This window comes from Ictalurus punctatus, chromosome 13 (genome assembly GCF_001660625.3).
Source record: "Ictalurus punctatus breed USDA103 chromosome 13, Coco_2.0, whole genome shotgun sequence".
Classification (NCBI taxonomy): domain Eukaryota; kingdom Metazoa; phylum Chordata; class Actinopteri; order Siluriformes; family Ictaluridae; genus Ictalurus; species Ictalurus punctatus.
This window is the reverse complement of record NC_030428.2, coordinates 14203709-14231444: the sequence shown is the minus strand read 5'-3', so window position 1 is coordinate 14231444 and position 27736 is coordinate 14203709. Positions and strand designations below refer to the sequence as shown.

At 37.1% G+C, this 27736-nt stretch overlaps 2 protein-coding genes across 2 annotated transcripts in view; one reads left to right on the top strand and one right to left on the bottom strand.

Annotated features, from left to right (window-relative positions):
• tbkbp1 (TBK1 binding protein 1) overlaps positions 1-15156 on the bottom strand; it is a 58481-nt gene extending 43325 nt beyond the window's left edge. The window contains exon 1 of the mRNA XM_017482576.3: positions 14854-15156. The gene's annotated coding sequence lies outside the window, so the exon portion shown is untranslated. The remainder of the gene's footprint in view (positions 1-14853) is intronic.
• A 1848-nt stretch (positions 15157-17004) lies between these two features.
• Positions 17005-26090, top strand: pdk2a (pyruvate dehydrogenase kinase 2a). The gene is made up of 11 exons (XM_017484352.2): positions 17005-17300; positions 18172-18313; positions 18823-18894; positions 20412-20596; positions 21592-21681; positions 21780-21857; positions 22140-22216; positions 22311-22409; positions 23257-23364; positions 23592-23705; positions 24831-26090. Exons 1-11 carry the CDS (start codon positions 17183-17185, stop codon positions 24972-24974), a joined length of 1227 nt encoding a protein of 408 aa, XP_017339841.1. The 5' UTR covers positions 17005-17182; the 3' UTR covers positions 24975-26090.
• The last annotated feature ends 1646 nt before the right edge of the window (positions 26091-27736 follow it).

Here is a 27736-nt window from a genome sequence, read left to right as displayed (position 1 = left end):
CCAAGCAGGAGCCCAACACAGAAATGCCAATGGGCAATCACACCTGTGGGCCCAACACCCAGCGACAGACAAACCTAAAACATGATTCAATATAGGGAAACAGTACACAGGCAGAGGTCAGGCGATCAGCAAACAGCAATGGCACGGATAATCCAAAATACACAAACTAGGGAACAAAATGAGTTTGAGAACCAGAGAATCACAACACGGAACAAAACGGCTCCATAAGGTCAGGCAGGCAAACAATAATCAAGGAAACACAACGGTTTAAATGCACAAACTAGTTATGGGGCAAACTGAAGCAAGTGAGAGTAATCGTTAGTGTGCTTTTTGTAGTTACAATACATGTCATAGTGAAACGGACATAAGCCTAATCAATTTAGTTAGTAATCAGATACCAACTGTCAAATTATGCATGATGCACCTGCACATCATCATCCAAACTGAAAAAGTTCTTACACACTCTGTACAGATGACAAAGTTTTAAAACATTTAAATGACCTAATATAAAGACATTAATAACAAGGAATTTAGTTAACAGAACAGACCAGAACTGAATTAATTAATCAGCAATTATTTATCCATTGATGTTAGCAGGAACAGTGTTCAATGGAGTGAAGAGACGGTGATGAAGTTTGTGTTTAAATGGCACAAGTGACATTTAGCTCAGGTGATGAGACAGAGACTGATGAGGATAATGCTAATAATCAAAGTGAGATCTCATTTCCCATTGTAAACTTCAATTCTTGCAAAATGTTTTTCAATAAGTAGATTAAGGTACAAATGTAGAGGTACCCTGTCTTGTGCCCCAAGTTCCCTGGGATAGGCTCCAGGCTCCCCGCAACCCTGTGTATACACAGTATGGTAAATGGACGGATATAGAGGTCAGTGTAATATTTTTCAGTGGAATTGGAACAAAATCTTTAAATGCAATTTTCTGCATTTTCACTTTTGGGAGTAACTAGGATTTTAAAATGCTAGAACTTTCCTTAGGGTTGAAATACATGCAAAAGAGAAATAGTTCTGTAAAATGTCAAAATGTCATTATGTAAGGGTTTTTGTAGGTCACCACATATATGTTTTGGAAAGATTGTTTGCATGCATTCATTGAGTCATTCATCTTCAGTAACTGCTTGTGGTGGATCCAAAGACTAGGAACACTAGGTATGAGGTGGGAATTCACTCTGGATGGGCACTATGCACTATTTAGTGTATCAAGTCCAACCTATTTGCATGTTTTTTTGGAGTTAGGAGGAAACCAAAGAACCTGGAGGAAACCCATGCAGTCATTGGGAGAACACGAACAGAGACTCAGCACAGACAGCTTTCAGGAACCCTTAGGGTCGAACTGGGTACCCTGGAGCTGTAAGGAAACATTTCTATCCACTGCACCATCATGCATGGCTGTATACAGTTCAATAAAAAGTGAGAGCAGTGAATGTGTTTACGTACACCATAATCAACCGATCATGGTCATGTGAGCAGCAAAGTACTACAGGTTAGTTTAAATAGAACGAAAGCTGTTATCAGATATTAATCATGATATTAATCATGATTTGTGATTAGCTTATCAAATCTTATTGGATAATATCTCATATCACAGTCAATAGGCAACTGAAAACCCTGTATATTAGGTGTTTGTTTTGACCTTGACAGATCCATTCCTTCTGTGTTTTCCACCCTGTTCAGTGTAGTGTGTAGGAGGACGGTCCTGCACAGGCTGGCCAAGCAGAAACACACTGCACTGAACAGCGAGAGTGAGAGAGAGCTGAGTCTGGTGGGCAGGTTTGAGTATTTTTACCACCGAGTGGGAGTCACGCAAGCACTGATACTACAGCTACCTCTACCTGCTCATACCATCAGAGCTCATGCTCTCATGGTCATAGCATCAGCCATGAGCAGTGGAACTGTGCCTTAGTAATTTATGCCAAAATGTACAATGAGAACTGTGATGTCTAAGTCCCAACCAGGTGGAACATCTAGTTGGAAGTTAATCTTATATAGAACATTTAGGAGGCTTGAAATAATTAAGTTTGGGAGAAGGATTATACCTGAAACACCACATTCCTTCCCCCTAGTTAACATTCTATATATATATATATCGTTCGTTGTCATAAAGTTTTTGCACCCACCACCTTTCCATCTCCTCCCTACTCTTCAGAGATTCCCACACCCACATCTCTCCAGTGGGGGGACTGTGTGTATGACTTAAAACAGATGCTGTCTAGAAATGCAGCCCAAGTTCTGAGTTCTCCCTTTACAGATCCACAGTCCCTCTCCACAACACTGTCAAATGAAGGTGTTGGAACTGAACAACATAATGATGTGATAAAACAATATATTAACAACATTAAATACTTTCCAAATGTTTTGGGTATCAGCAGGTGCCATTTTTATTGTTACAATATTACACTGTTACTGTAATATTAATTCATTCATCTCCAGTAGCCACTTTATCTGGGTCAGGGTCGTGGGGATCCAGAGCCTATCCTGCATACATTGGCAGTGAGGTGGGAATACACCCTGGATGGGATACTAATCACTCACTCTCTAATCACTCACTAATCACACTAGGGGCCTACATTCACCTACTGGCATGTGTTTGGGAGGTAAAAGGAAACTGGAGGAAACCCACATGGACACTGGAAGAACATGCACAGAAACTCCAAACAGACAATAACCTCAATCGAACCAGGGACCAGCTATGCCACCTCATTGTTGTAACAAGTAACTGGAAAGTTATTTACATATCAAGTGTTTTATTTTCTCTTCTTGGCCATGTTAACTGCTTTACTTTTGGATCCACTTTTGCAACTCCCTGGAAAACCCATGTATAATGAAGTCTCAAGTATCACCATTGAACCCAACCACCTCAAAAATCTACAACTATGCAAGTAAAGTTTCCTTATTTTAGCTAAATAATGCTTATTTCTCTGCATAAAACTAAGGAAAGTAGTGTGAAACAAAGGACAGAATTAAACAGAGATGGATCTGAAATTCTGCTCACTGATACAGGTACATCTCTACATGCTCAGATTGACTGGCCTCACCTCAAATACTGTTTAAATGCCATAAGATGTTTTATCTGTTTAAAACATTCATGAAAAACAACACTGATAGCACCGCTTGATATTTCTGCAGAGCACAGTTTGCAGTCTGCTTTGCTTTGATTACCATTGTGTCTTCTGTTCATAGTGCAACAACATACACTATCACATAGTATCACATGGTATTGGATGTTTGTACCAGTAAATAAATGAATATGGTGTTGGTCCGATACCTTATACCAGTACCAGAATGGATGCATCCCTAGTTTGTCAAATTGATTTGGAAATTGATATGTTGCCAATACGTTATCATTTATGGTTTCATTTTTAATGTATGTATTTTACAGTAACACAATATGCTGAAACAATGACTGTAACATCATCATAGTCACACATACATTTGGTCTCCATCTATTCAGCGTTATTGTAATTATAAATAATAAAAAAAGAAAAGACAAACTTTCAATGTCAACCAATTTATGCAATCTCACTGAATGATAAAAGTCACACATCCAACCAGAGACAGTCACACTTGTACCCCCGCACACTAATCATGTCCTCATAAATTCAGTTGAGCTCACTGCTGCTGGTGCCTCCAAGAAAGTGACAAGTTGGGATGAAGTGTTTAATAGAGTACCAGAGTACTCTACTGTGGTTCACACACTCATTACGTCAAGGACAGTATACACATATTTAAGACTCTTCATACAGACTCTCATCATATGAAGGTTCATTCACATTCAACCACACATTTGTTGACGTGAGATCATTTATAGCTTGGCTTTCTAAACAAAATTCAGTGGATGTGCTCATTTATTATAGTCAAATGTGCGTGATTCATGAACGAAAGCAGTTTTAAAGGAAAGGCTAGATTGATTTTCCCTTCTGTGTTTGTGTGTATGTGTGTATGTGTACAGTATGTGTATATGTATGCAAGTGAGAGAGTGTATGAGAGAGAGAGAGGGAGGGAGTGAGTGAGAGACTTTGTATGTGTGTTTTGATGCATTGCTCCATTACTCAAATGAAAGAACTGAAGTGTCCTTGGCAAGGACATTTAGAACTGCCAAGCAGAACTACCGTCACTCCAACCTTTAGAGAGAGTAATTAAAAGTAAAAAAGAGGCATTATCCTGTGTTATCCTGGTATAATCCAAATGCGGAAAATGTGTATGTTTCCACCTCATGTGCACACCAGTGATTTCTATCACATGAACCCATCGCAACAGTCCTGTAAAAATCAGGCATGAGAGGGAGAGGGAGGCAGAGTGATAGAGGAGGGAGGGAGGGAGGGAGGGAGAATGAGGGAGATGAAAATAACGAGAGAGTGATGTGCAGCAACCAAAGGAAATAACTTTATAAAGGAGGGGACAGAAAATGGTTCAACACACAACACTGTTAAACCAAAGATGGAACGAGAGATGGATTAAGCAGCAAGAGGAGAGGAGAGGTGAAGATAAGTAAAGAATAAAGAAAGGAAAAACGAGGATGAGATGGATGAAGAAAGGGGAAGAGGTTACCATGTCTTGGATATCTGGTAATTAACCAAGTTATTGCTGTAAGATATCATTACAAAAGCATTAAACAGCCTCAAAGTATTATTCATCAGCATATTTTACACTGGATATGGAAGCTATTCTTGTATACAAGTCCCTGGTTTTACCAAAGAAGATGAAAGAGTGGAAGAGCTTCTTTTGTGCAAACCAAGCAGCTTGTTCAAAGCAGCTCGTTATTAGGCAGCTAATGTTGATTGAAAGCAGTTTATTTTTAAACTATTAGCAGTGTGGGACCCAATAGAAAAGATGTGGAAGCAGGACTGGGCGGCAGGTCATCATGCAGTATATGAAACTTATAGGACAAAGAAAGGCCACAGTGATTAACATGGAAGTGTATTGGACACTGCATGGTGCTCCCATGGGCTCTGCTCGTCACGTTTATCACATCTGGTATAAACTGGACTTTACTCATTCATTAATTTATTCATATATTCCTCTTTAGTAACTGTACAGAATCAGCTAAGTTCATTAAAATTTATGCTATCTGTGGAAGTAAACTTAACCCTGACCTAAATCTCAGGAACCATCATATACTATTTATGCTGTATTATGCTTATAAAAATCAACAGTTTCAGAAATTTCATGTTTATCTATCATTTTGAGAGAGAGCAAAATACATGCAAGCACAAATATATAGGTGCGCATATACTGTACACCCACACACATACTTGCTTGTGCTTTTTTGTTATATATTAAAGCACAAGTTGTACTTTCTCCTATATGCTTGCCCTTATGGCCACTGTCCACTGTCCATGCTCTGTTGCCAGTGCAATGATTCACACACACACACACACGCACACACACACAAACACCCCCCCCCCCCCCCCCCCCCCACACACACACACACACACACACTTTTGTCATGCTAAGGCAATTTCCCTCTGCGGCATTCTCATCTGAGGGGACAAGAAGAAGCGGGAGCTATCTGATGCTACAGTTTGATAACATGTTCATCTCTTTTTCATCACATTATAGACTAATGGAAAACAGGCTGTGTTGGTTTATTAGTAAAAATGTCAGGCATGATAACAATACTCATGATCCATCTAATGGCAGCACTGTCCACAATAGACACTGTCAGACGGAGGGTGAGAAACGAGACATGGGTTGAATATAATAAAAAGAGCAACGGGAAAGAGTTGTACAGGCAATGTTGGTTATTTTTAGGGTAAGCTGAGGGAATTTTAGAGGTCCAGCACTGAGTGCAAGGCAAGTGGGTAACCTGGTTTTCCCTGACTGCACAATCCTCTAAGAAGTGCTACACATACATCCTCTACACATACATCTTCACCACATGGTCGCATGATGTTCTGTACTATACTTCTTTATTTCTTCTCTTTCATTAGTAGATTAATGTTCCTGTATATTAATCCGCGGCTCTTATCCTGATTACAGCCCTGAGTTAATGGTTTGTGTATATACTTAGATAGGACAGGCATGTCTCAAGTCCAGGCTATAGGTGCCACAGGAAAGGTAGGTTTAACAAACAGAAAAAGAAAACAGTCTACACCTTATTGAGTTTAGCAAAGGAAACGTTATCATTTGGAATGTAGCTATGCTTAAACTTAATGCTCACCACAGCAGTGTGACGCACCTCAGCACTATAACTACAATGCACACTACTCCTTCTCAATCCCACCATCTGCTGCACTGCACACATCTGCAGAAGCTCAAACTGGATGTTGGTAGAACGTTTATACTAGGTGGATTAATTAGTCAGCATGGATGAGACACAATCTCTTCATCATTAGGAACACGCAGGTATGTGGAAACAGTAATGAAACCAAGCAAAATAAAGTTTTGGAATTAAGTTTTAAATATATCAAGAGAAAACATGGTAGAAAGACTAGAACAGTAGCTTTTACATGTAACTCAAGGATAGGATATCACATCTCATACTTGACAAGGTTGACAAAGTTTCTGATGTAGAACATTGTGTTTGAGCCCTGTCAAGATTTCAGTTATGAGATGTGGTGTTGTGTCCTTGCATTGGTAAAAGCTACTATTCATGTAGCAATAACAAAAAGATCATATAAATATTTCCATCCATCCATTTTCTGTACCACTTATCATGCACAGGATCACAGGGAGCCTGGAGCCTATTCCAAGAGACTCTGTGCACAAGGCAGGGCACACCCTGGATTGAGTGCTAACCTATTGCAGGGCACAATCGCACACATAATTTGGACATGCCAATCAGCCTACATTGCATGTTTTTGGACCTGGGGGAGGAAACCGAAGTACCCAGAGAAAACTCAAAGCACTGGGAGAACTCCATACACACAGGGCGGAGGCAGGAATCAAATCACCAAACCTGGAAGTGCGAGGCAAACCTGCTAACCACTAAGCTGCCATGCCCCCACATATAAGCATTTCACAAATTATCACAATTATTACATTACAGTAGCTATCACATTATAGTCTAGTCAATTATGTTTCCGGGCAACCAAAACATGAGCCTGGGTAAGCACACTGGAGCTTTTATGAGCTTTGGACAGCTAAATTATTTAGGATTTATCCAAACAAGGTAAAGGTTAACCACATAATGTATAGGTAAAATACAAAATTCTATAAAGATGCTCAGAGAACACAGACAGCAATGAGAAGACCAAAAAGAAGAGCAGCAGCAGCACCTGTGGCTTGCCCCTGGCTAAACCTTCCCCTGAGAATGAGAAGACTGCACAGAGGAATCTGGATGTTAGCACCTCTATATCTAAGTGAGACAGAGAAAGATAGAGTGGGGGAAATAAGTATTGAACGCGTCAAAAAATTTTCAGTAAATATATTTCCAATGAGGCTATTCACAAGAAATTTTCACCAGACATCAACTCAAGAAATCCGGAAATACAAAGAATTCACAACATTAAAGTCCATAAATAAAGTTATGTGTAATAAAGAGGAATGACACAGGAAAAAAGTACTGAACACACTCAGAAAAAGCAGTTCTCCAAGGTAAGGCAAGGAACCAGTTGAAATATGTAAGTAATTATATATTTAATCTGTGCAAATTAATTCAGCTGGGTTAGTAAACTGCTGGTCAAACACACCATGTTTGTAGAAGAAATGGCACTGCACATCACCCTAAAAACCCTATACCAAGAGTGAAGTTTGGAGGTGGAAGCATCATGGTGTGGAGCTGCTTTTCATTGCATGGTACTGGCAGACTTCATATAATTGAAGGAATGATGGGGCCCTTTACTGGGAGATTCTTGAATCTGTTGCCATCCCCCAAGATGATGAAGGTGAGACGTAGGTGGACATTACAGCAGGACAACGATTCAAAGCATACAGCAAAGCAAACAAAATTGGTTTCAGAGAAGAAAAAAAATCAAGGCGTTACAATGGCCCAGTCAATCATCTGACTTGAATCAAATTGAAAAGATTTAAAGACGGCCAATTAGTTTCTTCATACAGGAAGCATCTTGAAGCTGTCATTACAAACAAAGGCTTCTCCACCAAGTATTAAATAAATTTCAGCTAGTGTGTTCAGTACTTTTTTCCTGTGTAATTCTGCTTTTTTACACATAACTTCATTTATGGACATTAATGTTTGGATTTTTTTTTTATATGTGTGGATTTTTTTAGTTAATACTGATGTCTATTGAAAATTTCATGTGAATAGCCTCATTGGAAATATATTTACTTTAAAAAAATGTTGCTGCATTCAGTACTTATTTCCCATGAGAGTACTTATAGTACTTATATAGAAAGAGAGGAAAGAGACAGAAAAGAAGTCTCTAACAAGCAGAACAGACCTATTAAGGAGAGAAGGACAGGCAAAGTAAATGAGAAAATATGAGAGGTCAGGGACATGCAACATCACTTTAGTTAAATTCCAGCATGTGCAGCATTTCTATCTGACACTCCTCAAACATTTACTTTGTTACAAAGCAGTCCCAGGCATTAGTGAATGTGTTTATACAACTGCATTTCCCATAGCAAGAAGTAAGCAGTGTTCTTCTTTTTTTTTTTAAATGGTCGATATAATAGTTTAATTTAATTTTGTATTTCATAATGTCAACTGGAGCCGCTTTTCTCTTCGAAGTCAATGCAAACCTGAGGCAAAGCACCTCCATATAATATGAACAACAAAACATGTGCATTTACTGTGATTTCAATGTGATTACTGTTTGTTGTTTACTACCCACACCTTCTTTAATGGACAGCTAAGATCCTCCTCCTGTTCTGAAAACCCATGCACGTTCAAGACTTACCAAAGTACCACATGTGAGGATGCATAAACCAGGCATTCAGTGAAGGTAATGCAAACCTGCGGCCATTCCTCCGACATGACTCATGATTCATGGTGTGCTCTTGTATGGAACTGCAGTCAGATGCCTCCAGCCTTGCTATTGATCTGCATTCAGCGTGTTTACAGAGGACTGTAACACTAGTGTCACAGTGATGAATGCCAACTGCAAGACTAACATAAGGACAGGAGGTGGATGAAAATGTCAACTTTGAGAAATGGCTGCTTATACAATTACTGGCAGCTTTTACATTTTGCCCATATGATTTTTGTTTTGTTTAGTTTTTTCAGGGGAAAACCACATTTTTTATTTATATTTTGTTATATAAAATGGGAAAACTAATATAAGAAATTATTATTATTATTATTATTATTATTATTATTATTATTATTATTATGCAAAAACCCTTATGTTATATGATTCAAATTTGTCATACAAAATTTGAAAACAGGAAATAAGATCGCTGACATTTATGGGTGGAAATGAAAATGAATGTACATGCCTGAAAGTGATTGGTCTTGTTTTCACATTCAGTTGGCTTGCTACACCCTGGAAGTTAATGATGCAAACCTCTTGTGCATACCGGGGCCTTTTTGCAATGAATGTTTTAGCATTATTCTTAAGATCAAACATCTTCTTTAAAAGAGAGCAATATGATAGTACAGAATGTGCAATATTTCAGGCGCTTTTATTGTTTAAATCTTACTTTATTTTATTTTGTCTAGGAGGAATGCAATATATGGTCAGTTGTTATTTTTTATGTTAACAGAAATGTACAGTATGTATAACAGGAAAATATATTTCATCTAATGGCTAAAGAGGGTGGGGGAAGGGAGCAGTCTTAATGATCATTAAGACTAAACAAACAATTGATTTCATTTCACACCTGTAAAAAGACCTATGAGAATGTAATTAACAGGTTAGATTATATATTATAATCCAGGGAGGAAATACTAAACAGATTAGCATATTTAACCCTCATTCACTTTCAATCCTAATATAAATGTCCTGGTTGCACAGAACATGGCACAGGACTATGTCTCCCATCAGCCACTCATGACACTCACGTTACATGATTGCTTTGCACCTGATTAACATTTATGTTAATTACCACTAGTATTTCAGTCACGTCTTGTGCAACACTCAGTGTATAGCTTTTGTTCTCTGTTGTAGATATCTTTGTATCTTTTTCATGTCATATTCATGTTGTTACCCTGCTCTGCTATCCTTGTTTTGTTTCTTGCTCTTTGTGTTTTGTGTGTTTTCATTTACAATGAACAAAAATCTGCCAAAATTTACAATAACCAAAATCTGCACAACCAAAACCCCCATCTCTACAATTCTTGACACACTAATGTATTTAACTGTGGTCCATCTCAGCACTTTCCTTTCATTGCTACCTCTAGCTACCTCTTTCTACCTAGTAAACTACAACAACTAATAACTAATAACTAATGCTGCACCTGCAAAAAGTTGGGGTACAAAACATGTACACTACATTCATTTTCTTTTCAACTCCTCAACTCTGATAAGAAGTTTTCCAGTTTCAATTTCATATGCCATGAAACATGAATAGTTCATATTTTAAACACAGGAAATGTCAGACAAATCCCAGACATCTACCATTTACCAATATACCATTTACCAATACCAGACATTTCCATTTTAACTTATTCTTTAGCACAAAGGAAATTGAATAGCTAGATTGTACCATGTACACACTGGTGCACCTAATATCCTATTAGATATTATAAAAAATGTTTAGCTTCCAGCCAATCTGACACAACTCCATGTAATCTATCATCTTTAGCAAAGGCACTTGAAATCCTATCCAAAACGGTCCTACTCACACAGGCAAGTGCAAACTGACGCTATACTCCTGTGGTCTGTGAGAAGTGACATGGTCGACATTTCTGTCATTGATTGATTTTCTTTGCTTATTTCTTTCCCCTTTTAGACACACTGCCAAGCTGCTTATCAGTAATACCATTAATTTAGGTTTTAAAAGGTTCTTGTATGCATATCAGTCACTGACTACTGGTGGGTGAAGGCAAAATGACAAAACAAAGCATTTGTGCACTTTAGGCTCTGTCCATCTTTAATAGAAGCGTTTCAAAACCAGAGCAGTATTTTTTATTTTACCTTGGGAAAACTCAGAAAGGTTAGACAGGATCAAAAAGGACATTTTAGCATCTGTTCTATCCTGGTTCAAACCAGGATGAAGACAAAACGCATGAACAAAAGAACATGGGATGTGGAGTGGACTGATGAATATTCTGATAGGCAAGATAAAGATCTGAAGATGTGTACAACTCCAGATGCTCTTTCTGTGCTCAAATCACGTTTTGCCCCTTCTCATGTCTTCTTTTCTCCTTTCTTTGCTCTCCAAGCGGCCTTTGTGACCTGCCCAGACGTACATGAATATTCCAGAGCAGCATAAAGCTCTGCAGGAATATCTGAGTTGCTGCTGGTTGTCACCAGCAGACCTTTGTAGACTATTAAAATTAAATGACTACCTTTCAATCAATTTTGTATCGGAGGTATGAGACATATCAAGCGAAACCAAGACGAAATTGTTTTCCTTTCGCATTCAGCAGTTTCAGCATGCGTCATGCTCAGCGAGCCACTAGACATACAAAAAAGTGCTTTGTAAATGTATTTATGGGCCATTGTTGCTAATAGTGCTGGTCTACAATTAATTGTACATAAGAAACGTGAATCCAAATTGCAATGGGAAATACTGTAAGGTTAAATATTCATCTTTGCAAAATGCATCTTTACTTTTGCACATAAAAATATTGAATTTAAACTCATTTAATTAGCCTTTAAGTCCCTATAGCACGCGTGGAACTGCACCTACTATGAAGATTGTGGTCCAAAACTACAATGGTCATGTTCAGTAAAATCAATGCATAATACCACAGACTGTGACATAATTATCTGAATCAAGCTTAATTTAATGCTGATCATATTAAAGTGAAGTAAAAACAACAGGTTGGCTCAGTTGAGACAGTTAAAAGACAGCCTGCTGTCTTTGAGATGAGATACAAGATGACAACGTGAATAGTAATGCATTAATGATAAAGCAGAGATCCATAATGAAGCAGTGCTACGAGGCCCAGGGTATACATTATTAAACCTGGAACAGGATAAGAAATTTATGAACACATTTAGATACCAAGAATAATATGTCTCCATCTGCTATCTGCATTTAAAAGAAGATTATTGAAGGCACACATAAATCACACAATTTTAACATATTAAAATTTTCATTTTTAATGAAAGTTAATCTAATTAAATTGCTATATCATGCATAGAAAATGTATTGCTTGAGATTGTTTCCTCAAAGAAGGTCATTGCTAAACTTTATATACAAACTAACTTTATGTTAGTACCAAGTGTTTGTAGATGTTAGTAGTGGCAGACGTTTTACAAGACGCAAGTAAATTCCTTAACGGAAACCCAAAACAAAAATGCAAGTACCACCAGCCCCTGGTTTTATTACTCAGATTAGCTTCAGGACAAAAGTCACGATTCACCTCTCAACATCACACCCTTAAATTAGCTCTTGCAGGCAGTTTTCCGCAGGCAACATGACAACAGAACCTCAAATAAAGTGCACAGTAATCAAGTGAAGCCTCAAAACTGAGAGAGAAAAAAATACACCTACCTGTCTGGTATTATAAACCAATAGCTCTTGAAAAACACATGATCTCACACAAACCTTTAACAAGTGCATGAATCAGTTTGTACAGGTCAAATGATACAGTCAACATTTGGACTTTTTGTTATACTTAATTGATATCAGTCCATTCTGGACTTTGCAATTTTGAGATCACAGGAATCAATACAATCGCAAACGCCGCAATATTCGGAAGAGCTTACAATTTTTCAGATTTACTGCAGATTTGACCCAAGACGCATCATGTGATGTCATCACAAAGCACATTCATCCAAAACCCTCTTCAATTCACATGCATTGAACATGAGTACAGCTAAAAGGTCTCATTTACCAACAAACATCACTGCGAAAGGCCGTGCAAAACAATTTCTTGCCACAACAATCACAAAAAACTCAGCAAACTCCTGTACAGACTGTTATATTGAAGGGAATAAGATCCAACTATGCAGTCAAATTCGGGTGATGGCTATAGATTTATAGCACTCACTTATAAATTTCCAGATTCAGTACATTTGTTGCAGTGTGACCGATGATTCTTCTGGCCAAGATCATGAAGCTCTTCATTTTTACCACATAATCTGCCTTGTAAAATGAGTCACACTCATCTGTCATATAGGCAGCTTTCCAGCTGTGTTAAAAGGCCCTAAGGACAACAGGTAAGGTTTAAGAGAAGGCTAAATCTGAGTTTATACTGTGTTCTTTTAAGATAATTGCTTTAAAATCGTGGATGAATTCTACCAGACTGTGCAACATATTCTGCATTTCAAATTATACAATGAAGATCTTCAAATGATAGAGCTTAGATTAAACAAAATGACTACATTCTACATACATCATCAGTCAGTGCGATCCGGGCTACTGTTGCATAATATGAAATATTCTATCTATTCACACGTCTAGATTCTATTTCGCCATTGCCTCTACTGCATCCCATGAGTTTTGTGTAATCTTACATAGTCGTCCTATTGGAAGCTTTAACATGAGCAGCCATAGCAGCGGTTGGACCGGGATTTTAATCAAAACAAGGCACTGTCAGAACTTTGTCAGCAGCTGTCGCAATAGTACTAAACTGCCAGTGAGAACGGCACATTAAATGTTCTAAAACCGCCAAATACATCTCACAATCAAATGTGAGATTTTTGTCTGCAGCAAAATCAGGCCTAAAATTGTACAGCGTAAAGCCAGAATAAGAGAGGGTCCAGCCATGACTTATCCTTTCTAATTTAATCCTTACTCTGGACCACTATGTCAGTGAACAAAAACTTCACATATTCTCCTGCGTTGTGTATTACACAACAAAGTCTTCACTAAGCCTGAATTTAAACACACATTTTAGACAGTCAACAACACAGTGAGTTGACTTTTGGTGATTTTTTAAAAAAAAAAAAAAATTTAAATAGGGAAATGGTTCATATTCAGCTGCCACACTAGACAGTTTCTGTCAGGTGCTGTTTGTCATTTTGCTAAGGTTTGTGAAATATGCTGACATTAGTGTGGAGCAGTGAGTGGTGATTTATGATTTCCTGTCAGCTTGCGTGCACGCGCTTTTCCCGCAAGTTTCATCCAACGACGATTTTCATTTCGACACACACAGACACACACACACACACACACAGAGAGAGAGAGAACACAACAAACTCAATAGTCCAGCTAGATAGCAACACAAGTGAAATGCCTATGGCAAACTCAAGCTTAATTATTGCCACCTCTACAGCTTAAAAGACTGTAGGTTTATCAGCAAAATAGAACAATACCCTCCTCTGGATATTTATCCTAAACTTAAGCCTATGTTCACCACAAATGGTCCTCACATTTTCAGTTTTCCCTGTACAACAGCACAGACTACTTCACTGTCATGTTAACATGACCACAATAGTGCCTCATTCCAAGGCGTCACCTTGAGATCCGCTGAAGATTTGGTTGTTTGTTATTATTATTATTATTATTATTATTATTATTATTATTATTACTATTATTCCCTTCGGTTTCGTTCATTTTATTCCATCTGCTGAACTACTCTGCTGAGACGCTGTTACTTAAACCGCTTGAGGTGCCTCTGGGCTTTATTCAAGCAAACTGATTGCACTGATCATTAGATCTTGGATGAAAGCCGTGCGCTTCTGCTCGCATCTAAGACGTTTCTGCGTGCACCGTTTTGCGTTCGCTTGATCGGTTCTAGTAGCGCGATGTGTTAAACATGGCTGTGCGCGCGGCGCGCGCTCCTCCACTGTACACCTCCTGAGTGCACATGATCAGGATGATGAAGATGATAATGCAGACCTGAACAATCAGAAGTGGATTAGAGGAGCATGAAATACTCACGGTATGCCATCGAGCGGTCTTCAGACGCCATGTCCTAACTGGGGGGGACAAAGCACCCTGGCAAGCGCTCGGTGCCTTGATGCCTGCTGTTGCTGCTGATGCTGCTGCTGATGATGCTGCTGTGTGTAGATCAGCTCTCTCCTTCACTGCGCTGCTAGAAGGAGGGGAGATGAGAGAGTCCTGCGTGGAGATGCCTCAAAATCCGCGTCACTGTTTCTGAGAAAACATTGTGCACCCAGTTTGCTCCGGTTTTAACAGAATATTAAAACCCACGACTATAGCTGCGAGTGTTTCAGCACATATTTCAGTCTCAGAGTTACACAAATGAAGAGTTGTGTGCTGTGTGCTGTGCAAAGGCTGTGACATAGAGATACAAGTGGGAATAGGAAACCGAGCACAATAAGGCATTTCATATAAACCCCAATTACATAACGTTATATAATATTACCTAGCATTAAACTAAAACACATGAATACTGTAAGGAAATATGTATTGTGTTGAGAGAGAGAGAGAGAGAGAGAGAGAGAGAGAGAGAGAGAGATTTGAAGGTATGATGCTGTTCTAGCATTAATGATGCTCGTGTAAATCAGGGTATCATGGCCTGGGTTGAAACACAAAGGAAATTTCCACTGAATCTCTGTAGCCTTGTTCCCTATCCAGTGCATGAAATAGCTATACAAGTGCTAGAATCCATTTTGTATGTTTTCAGGCTACTACTCTCTCTCTCTCTCTCTCTCTCTCTCTCTCTCTCTCTCTCTCTCTCTCTTCTGTGTGTGTGTGTAGAGGTGGGTAATTAAATAATTAGGTAACAGAATTGTAATAGATCCTTTCTGTTTTGACTGAGGCTTTTTATGCACATGTTCTATCGCCATTGTGCATGTTACAAATGACAAGACTAAATCTTACTGAAGACACTTTATATTTCAAGGAAAGAAAGTAAGTGACCCACTAAAATTTTGTGCAACATAAATTATTAAAACAATCAGTAAATAGTGAATAAATCTTTGACAAGCCATTACATTTTAAGATTAGCCACATGGACCAGTTGTTAGCATAATATATATTGGGTCAGAGTGATGTTCCCACACTGACCACATAGTGGTGCACTTGTACTTTTAGGTGGAGAGTGACAGTGATACTATCACGTATGTATATCATGTATGCTATATATAAGCAAAACTTTATACTATATGAGAAAGACTGTTATGCCTGAATGATAAACATTTTAGTCTCACAGCCTCCATAGTCTTAATTTGGAATTGAATAATTTTTTATTACGCATTTTGACGTTTTTTTTTGACGCTTTTTTGTTTTTCTTTTCATAGGTAATAATAATAATAATAATAATAATAATAATAATAATAATAACTACAATAATCATCACCATAATAATAATAATAATGATAACAACAACAGCAATATCAATAATAATAATAATAATAGCAACAACAATAATAATATAAATAATAATAACTACAATAATCATCACCATACTACTACTACTACTACTAATAATAATAATAATAGTAATAGTAATAATAATAATTATTATTATTGTTGTTGTTGTTGTTGTTATTTATTAATGATAAGGAAGTAGGAATACAAAAAGATAAAAAAAAAAAAGTAAGACAATAAAAAATATTCTGCAAGCCTTATTAATTATAGTATTATAGTATATTACAATATATTATACACACACACACACACACACACACACACACACACACACATATATATATATATATATATATATATATATATATATATATATATATATATATATATATATATATATATACTTATGTATTATAATATTATAAATAATATTATATGGACAGTTTATTATATTGGCCAACCGAATTTCAATTATTGAAATGTTCTGTTATATGTTTAAATTTGGCTAAGGATCTGTTTATAGTATGATATGCAGTTTATCAGTAGGTTAGAACTGCTTGTCCTTTGCACAAGACCGTTTGTCATAAATTACAGCTGATGTTTATGTACAGCCATCTCAAGTCCTGTGACGTCTGAAAAGCTGGCAGAGGCTCTGCTCCAAATAGCTACAGTGTGTTTATTATCCACTGCTCCAAGCAGCTATACATAACATGAATATTAATTTAACGAAGTCCCGCCTACGCGTGTGATTGGATAGAGCTATACAAGAATTTCAAACCGAGGGCTGTGATTGGTTGAGGGTTTCGATTCATGACTAGTCTTTTTCAGTAGCTAGCCTTGTGGTACGTCAGACATCGTGTGCTGCTAGATTGCTTAAAAGCAGGAGAAGCTTGAATTAACCAAATCTTTTCACAAGGTTAACCAACATTTAATAATGAAGTTCGTGAGGTTTATTATGCAGAATGCAGCCTTGGCCAGTGTACCTAAACACATCGAGCACTTCTCGAAATTTTCACCATCTCCTCTGTCTATGAAGCAGTTTCTTGATTTTGGTGAGTAATATATATATTTATATGTAAATGTATATATATTGGATGAAGCTGAAATCGTGTGCATCGTGTGAATTCTGTGCATTGCTATTCAAGGGTGGGGAAAATCTCATTAGCAGAATAGCACCATGATCTTAAGCAAAATAAACAGCATAAATATAGCATAATAAGGTATAAGTCGTCGATTTTTTCGTGTTGCTTTAAGTGACGTGGTCTATGGTGTAATCTCGTGCCTTTTTATTCCAATTTTGGAGGTGTGATTGAATAGCACAGCTTCAGTGAGGCCACAGCTGCGGGGATTGCATCATGTTGAATAGCCGGTTGGTTAGCTCTGTACGATACATCACAGCGTTTATCTTTCTAATACTGAGATTGTAGAAGCGCGCGACAAGAAATGATCCCTCTAACTTGTTGTTTTATTTTATTTTCTGACTAATAGAAGTTTAAACCTTAGTCTGGAGTGTTTCTGCAAGTGATCAATGTTGAATGAGCAAACAATAATGTCTATAAAGTTATAATTTTGCTAAAAGTGGCACACTCCAGTCATTAAATGACAAATGAAGAGTTTACTAGTGTGTTTAGGTTACTGTAAAGTTTATCACAATTGAAGGATGTAGCAGGTTAACTTCTCTGTAATACATTTAGTCTGTTTTTCCACTGTTGATATTGCTTTGGATATACTGTAGCTGCCTGACATTTGTTGTCTCAAGTCTGTACAATGCCATGTTAATAAATATGGATTGCAGAGGAATATATATATATATATATATATATATATATATATATATATATATATATATATATATATATATATATATACATACATATACAGTTGTCCTTAAGTCTCAGATATTTAGCGCTCTTTTTCTGTCAGGTTCAACAAATGCATGTGAAAAAACTTCATTCGTCTTCTTGAGGCAAGAGCTCCCAGTGCGTCTGTCCAACATCATGAAAGAAATTAACTTACTCCCAGACAGGTTGCTTACTACTCCGTCAGTTCAGACGGTGCACGGCTGGTAAGTCTTAACTCAGAAATTTACAGAATAACTAAATAATAAGGACTGATATCTTACAGCTTGATCTTGAATCTATGGCTTTGTTGTAGATATTGTAAATAACTGCAGCTTGCCAATTGTTTGCCAATTGACAGTTATTTATAGCAGAAGATTTTCAAGTACATAGTAAACAGCCCTCTGTGGTTCAGGGTAACAAGGCTAATGCTTGGTGATGTCATGCATGTGAACTTTACCCTAGTTTATGTGCAGTGTGGGGTTGTGCTATGCAGCTCCTCCAAGAGGGTCTTTGTACATCTATTTTCACTACCTCTACTTCTTATTCCTTGTGTTTGTTCTTGCCTTACAATTGTTTTGTCACACAGCTCATACATTTACTTACACTGAATACATTTATCATAATACAAGACATGTGAGACTAAAAACAGTCTGTAGTGCATTTTCAAAAGAAAAATAAGGTGCATACCTCGCCCTTTTCTTCCTTTGGTAAAACCCTTTTGTTCTGCTCTTAGGTATGTTCAGAGTTTGATGGAGATCCTGGAGTTTTTGGATAAAAGTCCCACTGACCACCGGGTTCTGGGAGAGTAAGTGTAATATTACTTGAACCTCCATGAAGTGATTATGGCTTGTACACTCTTAAAACAGATGTGTTCATTTTTAACACACCTGGGTGTGTAGATAAGGGCAACACATTTTGTGTTGCTTTCAACACAATCAGTGTGTTAGTACATGTAACACATAATGTGTGTTAGTACATTTCCATTCAAAGATGTGTTAAAAAAAGAACAAATTAACATAGAGATGTGTCGTTTATACTTATTTCCCTGCAGTTATCCTAAATTGCAATTTGTTTTTATGCTAAAATTCTACTAAAGTGCTCACAAAATAAACAAACAATTGCATGAAATTCAGGTGACATGAGAAGAGTCCTGCTCCCTTCCATTTGAAAAGCTGTAAAAGAGCAAAGAGAGTGTTGGTTAGTTGTTAACTACAAAATGTGGACAAATGCCTTTGGGCTTCAACTGAGAAAATGTGTTACACAATCCCAAATTGTGTAATTTTGGAAATGTGCCCTAAACTCTCCCAATGAACAAAATGGTGCTGTAGACTCACCAGGAAAATCTAGCTAACTTGCGAATATTATTTAACATTTTTTTTGCACAACGTAATTAAGTCAACCTACATTACAGAGATAGTGGAAAGCATTGCAACCTAAACCCCGTCCTCTCTTTTTGTCACATTAACCTTGTGAAGAATTTTTGGCCTTGACATTACTGAGTTAGTTAAGTTTCGTTAGCTACTGACTGTCTGTACCTGTTAACCAGCATTAACATACACCGATTACATGAAGAAACACGGCCCTAATCCATTATCCTAATGCTAATTAGAACAGCTTGCCTTGTCCAAAACACTTGTCAAATGTAGCTAAGGTTAACACACTTTGTCTGTTACATCATGGCGAATTGCTGTAATGCTACATTGTCATTAACTTTCAAAAAGGTAATGGGAATGATTAACATTACCGCAAACTGTATACTAAAGTAATGTTGTTAACTCAGGTGAACGTCTAGGTTAGCATCACTCATCCCTACTGTGATTGGTGACAGCATCCAGTTAGTTAACCCTAACCCAGAACCTCAGATAAGATGCAGACCCAGAGCATTATAGAATAACCTCAGACCATATTTCACAGCCAACATAGACACATGACACTAATAGTGTATTGCCAACAATGAGGAAGCACTACATGATATTAACCTTTGAAGTGACTACGGTGGTCATTTGGTTTCCTCACCTCTGGACTCCGACTCAGCCATCACAATCAAAAGGTCAAAGCAATGAACATTCACTTTGAGGCGAGTTCAGAGTTGGATGATGACATTGGCAGCGCAGTTCGCAATGAGATTGGACGATAATTTAACACGTTATGTTGATTACTTGTGTGAATTTTTCTTTCTTGTTTTTAACACATTTATTGCGTAATTTAACACACGTGTTGAAATAGTAATAACACAAAAAGTGTGTAGGATATTAACACCTTTTCTGAGAGTGTATTTTAATGCCGTTTTACATGACTTTACATCCTTGTTCTAATCCTCAGGTTTGTGGAAACCCTGGTGAATATCAGAAATAGACATAATGATGTTGTTCCTACAATGGCCCAAGGTGTGATTGAGTATAAAGAAGCTTTTGGTCAAGATCCGCTTACTAATCAGAACATCCAGTACTTCTTAGACCGATTCTACACGAGCCGAATATCCATCCGTATGCTTATCAACCAGCACAGTAAGTAACAGACCGTAATTACAGGGTAGATCTCACTCTGGGTGTTTTCACATATAGTTCTTTTTAAATGAATCATACTCAGTCCTGTTAAATGGGACTCAATGCTCTTTCTGCAAATGTTTGCAATGATGAGATCTCAGACCACTTTAGAATGAGTGCTTTACATGATGTTTTGGCTGAAAAACAGAGCAGGCAAAACAAATTTGAAGTGAAATTCCAGCAACATTTTTGATGCAGAACCATGCTTCAAAATCAACTCATGCTTCATGCCATAGAGCTACTGACTGTAGTACTGGCTGATGTAAGTGGTAGGGATAGACAAAATACACACATACACTATATGTATTAAGCACATACTGTATACTAATAGCATTATACAGTAACTTTTCTTCCTGTTACTGACGCAATGCTACTATTACTGCTGCCTAACAACGTAAGCTCTATATCATAATTGCTAGTGCTACAGTGCCTCCATTAGCTTATCTAACATGTTGCTAGCTAACACTGCTTACCATTTGAGTTGTTTTTCTAGTAGGTGACCGGTGCTATGTAAATACAGCGACTCTCAAGTTCTTTAACTGTAAAGCAAAATGTGAAGTGGATACAATGTGCCTCCTCTGAAAGTGGTCTGAGTTTATTTGCTGTGTTCATATGTGCACAAAAAATGCTGAGTCATCAATCTGAGATAACATGGAACACTGGAGCAACACAAGTGTTAAAACACCCTCTGTATACACACACTACTCCTGTAGTCTGATGCTAACAGTTTAATCAGAGTTACATTATACACTGCCTCAAACTGACCTGCTCCTAATTTTTTACTTAGGTAATTGTTTATTTAATAAACAATTAACAGTTAATTTATTTGCATAGCCCCCGGATATTAAACTAAGGATGGTATAATGTGGAATGCTGTGGAGATGTGTGGTGTGCATAGTTGTATATTTTCACTTTTACCTAAGAAATCCTTCTGTTCTCCAATAATCTGTTTATAGCCCTAATCTTTGATGGCGCCACAAATCCTGTTCATCCCAACACAATTGGAAGTATTGATCCTCACTGTCAAGTAGTAGAAGTTGTCAAAGGTGAAGTATAAATGTGTACTTGAAATGATGTCATAGTGAATAGAATTTTATATTATAGATATTTCTACATTACTTATTTACATTTTGTCCACATGCAGATGCCTATGAGAGTGCCAAGATGCTCTGTGACCAGTATTACCTCAGCTCTCCTGAGCTGGTGCTGCGAGGACACAACAGTAAGTGAGGGATTACAATGTGTTTAGTCCCAGCATCTGACGTTTATATAATTGTTCTCTACAGGTTACATAACAGGCCAATAAATGCCAATATGTTTGTTCACTCAGCAAGTTCTGCTCATTAGGGCTTGTAGGACTTATTGCATACTTTTGATTAATAGACAGTTGCTCAACCATCTGAAATGTATGTAGTGTTTGAGGCGATATGGTTGACTGACACTGCGAGGGAACTTCAATTCTTGTAGGTAGGATAATAGTACATGTTCCATTTCTGTCTTGCAGTTAACAACATGAACCTGCCTATTAGCATAGTGTATGTGCCTTCCCATCTGTACCATATGCTGTTTGAGTTATTCAAGGTGAGAATGAGCTCTTCTCATACTAATGTCCACAGCTATGTCATTTGCATAATGAGAGCTCAGTGTTGCCATGACAATATTTTTCTTTCCATAGAACGCTATGAGGGCAACTATTGAAAGCCATAATGAAGGCAGCAATCTTCCACCTATTGAAGTTATGGTGGCTATTGGTGGAGAGGACCTTTCCATCAAGGTCAGTTTATTCTGACAGATTATAAATAATAATGTGCTAGTTTTGAAGCTTTTTTCTTCACTAGTTTGGTCTAGCAAATTCATTCTTACCGTTAATACACTCAAACTCTGATTGTTATTCTTACATACACAATTAGGTATATGTCATTTAGTATTTAGAGTCCCTTAACCCAGTGCCTCAGTAACCTATGCCCTCTCTGAGTGGCTCTCCACTTACTGCAATAGTATTGATGCACACTGACACATTTGTAGTGCTGGGGTTCCTCTCACCCTCCTGATCTGCCTGATTCATTCTGATACTTCTTTTGCTTGGAGCTTCTGTGTTCATGACTCACTCTCTGCCACTGTGGATTGTTCAACATTAATGCCCTATAGATTTGCATGTCCCAAAAACTGTTTATGTCTAATTCTCACCCTTTCTTCAGTGGATAATCTCACATGGATACTATAGACTGCTGTTATAATCATAAAGACTATGATGCTCATACTGAACAACCTTTCAACACCTATTGAATTGTAGCAGAGTAATGATTTATAATCACACCAGGTGGTGTTACCCAGAGGAGGATGGGTTCCCTTTTGAGTCTGGTTCCTGTCAAGATTCTGTCTCGGGGAGTTTTTCTTGCCAATGCCGCCTCTGTCTTGCTCATTAGGCAGCTAAATGTAAATCCGCATCCGGATTTCTGTAAAGCTACTTTGTGACAATGTCTATTTTTTTTAAAGCTCTATAAAAATGAAATTGAATTGAACCGAATCGCTGCACACATCAACTTACTCCAGCACATCAGTGGCCTTTTTGTGTTGTTTTTCACAAATATAGTGAACATACTGTCTCTCTTTGTCTACAGATGAGTGACAGGGGTGGTGGCGTCCCTTTCAGGAAGATGGAAAATCTTTTCAGCTACATGTATTCAACTGCCCCAACTCCTCAGATTGGCCAGCAAATAACTCCTCTGGTGAGACAGTCTCCTTTTTTGCAAGTTTTAATTTCTTAATTCCTGACACAAAAGTTTCACAGTGTCCTAAAACCCTAGCAAACAGGCTATGATTAATAGGGAGGGAATCTGTATAACAAATGAGGTTTATATCTCCCATCAGCGCTCTGTTAGCTTTGTTGTTTACAGCACAGAGTGAATCAGTGCATGGTGTATGGCACTGAACTCTGCTTTTGTATTGTCAACAGGCTGGCTTTGGTTATGGGTTGCCAATCACGCGCCTCTATGCAAGGTATTTCCAGGGAGACCTTCAACTCTACTCTATGGAAGGCTACGGCACTGATGCTGTTATTCACCTGAAGGTATGTGTCCTGTGTGTAAATCTAAAAAAGAAAAAAAGAATTAATACATTTTTTGTCCATAAGCTGGATGACTGACATTTAGAACAAATTGTTTTCCCTTTGATATCTTCCATGAGTCAACATTAATCTTTGTGATCGATTCACAGACAGATCAGAAGTACTCAGATTTTTTTTTAACCACTGAAAATCATCTTAGATATGGAAATATAAGCTGGTTAGTGATGTGTTCTGGGATTAGCTATGTAGGTTCTGCTTATGTAATATGAGATGTGCTCTTTGATCAATTTGGATTTGCATGGGCCCATTCTTGGGGATTAGTGAATTAATTAACTACAATTTTAATCAATCTTGGCTCTACTTTTTATATCAAAGGACTGGTTTAATGCATTAAACAGCTTATTGAAAGTATTATTTGGATGGGAAACGATTTCTGGAAATCTGTTATGTTGCTGGATGATGTTTGTGATGATTGTCAAATTCGATAAGTGATCTCCATATAAATTACAGAGACGGAATGTCTACATGATATACACTTCGTCATCATACCAAAAAAAATGGAATATATAGAATAGTCTCTATCTTTTATTATGAACTAGAAGTTTTACTAGACATTTACAATCCATGCTGTAATCCTCAATTTTTTTCATTTTTATTAGAAGCACTTGTCAGAGGGAGTGTGTCCATGCACAATGAACTTGATTATTATAACAATAATTGACCTAAAGCTGCCAGAAGCATCACTTCTCTGAAAAGGCTTTTTGAATAATGTCTGTATTTTGTTGTTCGTCATTTAAAACTCATCCAAAACCTGGCTTCAGTTTAGTTTCATCAGAGTATGACAGGAAAAATGCACTTCCTGGAGTGTCTCCATATTTATGAAAATGATGGAATATTATAGACATGTCAATTCGTACAGGATATCTGTTACCTGGGGTTATTTCTATTGATTATTTTGTAGACTGTAAAATTCCGCATAATCTTTCCTGACAGATTGGGAAAGGAATAAATTCCCAGAGCTACTCCGTTAATAATTATACTATCCTACCTTACCATGTAAAGCCTTTCCAATCCAAATAGGGCTTAAACCTGTATGTATAAATAACATGGTGTGTTTTTTCCCCTCAGGCTTTATCCACTGACTCTGTGGAAAGGCTTCCAGTGTATAACAAGACAGCTCTACGGAACTATAAAGTGAGCCAGGGAGCAGACGATTGGTGTGTGCCAAGTAGAGAGCCCCTGGATCTGGCAGTATTCCGGCTGGCCAAATGAAGACCTTCTGCTTGTCTGGAGTCTCCTGGCTCAAAATAAATACAGTCCTAGCATTAAGCATCTCACATGGGGACCAGAAAGAGCAATACGGTGTCGGCTTGAAGCCGGACACTCAACATGAAGCCTTATGGTGTCTCTTGTATCACTAGTTTATGCATGTAATGGCTTTACATCTGCATCATAATCTGCACCCATGAATAGTTTTTTGTGGTTTGCGAAAAATCTTTTTTTCCACAGTGTTAGACCAAGCATGCATGAGTGAGAGTGTCCAAAAAAAAAATCCAAATGGTCAGTCGAAGATTACAGCTCTCTTTTATGAAAGGTTTCAGTGTGGGAGCGCCTGAGCTGCTAACTTTGTTAGTGTGTAGGTGGACGACAGCATGATCTTCCAGGGCAGATGGTGGAGTCAGTGTGCAGTATAAGACCTGAGCAGAGCAACTTCATGAGAGACATGATAGAAAAGGCCAAAATGAGTTGTTATTGAAAGTCAAATATGAATAATACAGCGATTTGTATAAGAGTACAATCTCAGTATTGAGTTATAACATCATCAGTTATAATGTCATCAGTGGTTAATGCAGGGAGTATATTGTTGAACATCCATCTTCCAAGTCAGATGATGACATAGTGGATTAGTCTACATTGATTAGAAGAAAAGTGGCCCATATTTAGAGACCAGAATTGAAAACCTCTGGGTTCATGAATCACCTCAGTGATGTGACATGTCCGTATTATAAAGCTAGACAAAATAATACTGCTGCAACAGTGTTTACATAGAAAGCTTCATATTTTTGTTATGAGCTTTTCAAAACCAGCGTCTCTTTGTTGTTGATTTCATTCATATGCATTCTCAATTATATGTTATACTGCTATATTGTATTCTTAATTGTTGTATGTAAGGCCAGTCAACAAGAAGATATTCTTCCAATTTCAAACATTTTTTGTGCCTCTACTTTTGGAATTGTATTTACTGTATTAAACGAACCAGCTGTTCTGAACTTGAACCATGCAACTCTTAAGTATTCTTATATAATAATTTATATAATAAAAAACTATTTTCCATTGTATCTATTTTGAATGTAAATATAATGGAAATAAACATGACATTTCATTACATATCCATCCATCTTAAGTTATTTTTTGCTTCAAAACGTCATGTAATCCTATCCTAGTCAGCATGGTGCCAATTGGCCACCAGATAAACTGCATAAACTTTCATTGTATCACGCAAGGCCTAAATATCAAGCCCTTATATATATATATATATATATATATATATATATATATATATATATATATATATATATATATATATAAGGGCTTGATATTTAAAATATATAAAATATTTAAAATATATAAAATAGCAACTGTGTGTTATCATGTCACATGTTGGGCATTTGCCCACTCAGCCAAAGGTTGTAGACATGTGCAGTAAATAACTTCCTCTGAAAGGTTACACGCAGAGAGAATACACACTGACGTGTTTATCTGGAGTGACTGAATGGAATAAAAGCATTGATAAGTCCTCTTAAAATAGATGAAAATATTAGCAACAGGTTACATAATAAGAATCTAATGGGTCTAATAGAGAACAAGGGTTGAGAATTTGTTAAACCAAATGACAATGTAGTGGAGTTAAGTGAATTTCTGTTCTTCTCTTGAAGAAGAGAGAAAAAAATCATGAATAAAAGTGCAACATTTGTAAAAAATAAATAAATAAATAAATAAAATAATAATAATAATAATAATAAACAAATAAATAAATAAATAAATACATTTTTAAAAGAATACCCCAAAGAGATTTTGTCTTTGTTGGTTTTTTTTTCATTATTATGACTTCAAAAACTTTTTTTTTGTAAAGTGAAATGTTATTCTGAATGTTGCATGTTAGAATTTTATTTCTCTCTTACTCTAGCTTTTTTCCCCTCTGTAAACATTTTTATAAGACAATAGTCACACAAGACTTCAAGGATATATTTATAGATTTATATAAATTATAAATAGATTATAATTTTACATAAACATACTTTTGATGCAAAAATACATATTTACAATAAATCTGTTCTATACAGTGATTGAAATGACTAGAATTTGATATGCTGTTTCTGGATAATGTTCTACAAGTCTTTGAAAATCTCTGAAACTATACTGGATGGCACCATTTAGTCCAAAATACCCACATAGATGTTCAATGAGGTTGAGATCAGAAGATATGAGTAGCAGGGACTGTGACGTCCATAACATACTGCATACTGCATCATTTTCATGCTCATCAAACCATTCAGTGAGCACATCGTTTTCTGTGGATGCAGACAACGTGATCCTGGAAGAGAGATCTCCAACTCAGATAGAAATATTTCATCACAGGATAAATCTGATCAGTCCGAATAACTTTGTGTTGATTTGCAGCGACTCTCTCTAAAAAGACAAGTAAATAAGAGAGCTTCTTTTTTCCCTTTCTTATCTGTGTATCTTAAAGGAATGCAGATCAGCTCAAATTACCGTACATGGCACACTGTGTAATATATCCCTATTGGTGTTCTATTAGGCTGACTAGGTGGGCTAGCTTACTGTGCTCAACTCGAAAGGGCCTGAACCTTGAATGTAAAGCAAACACTAATGTAGTACCTTTTCTTTTCTTTTGAAAAGAAAAAAAAATGTTGTTTATTTTTTTGTGTGTGTGCAGACTATCAACACAGATATGAAATGGCATAAAGAGAACGCCATAACAGACATGCAGTTCTGCATATATATATATATAT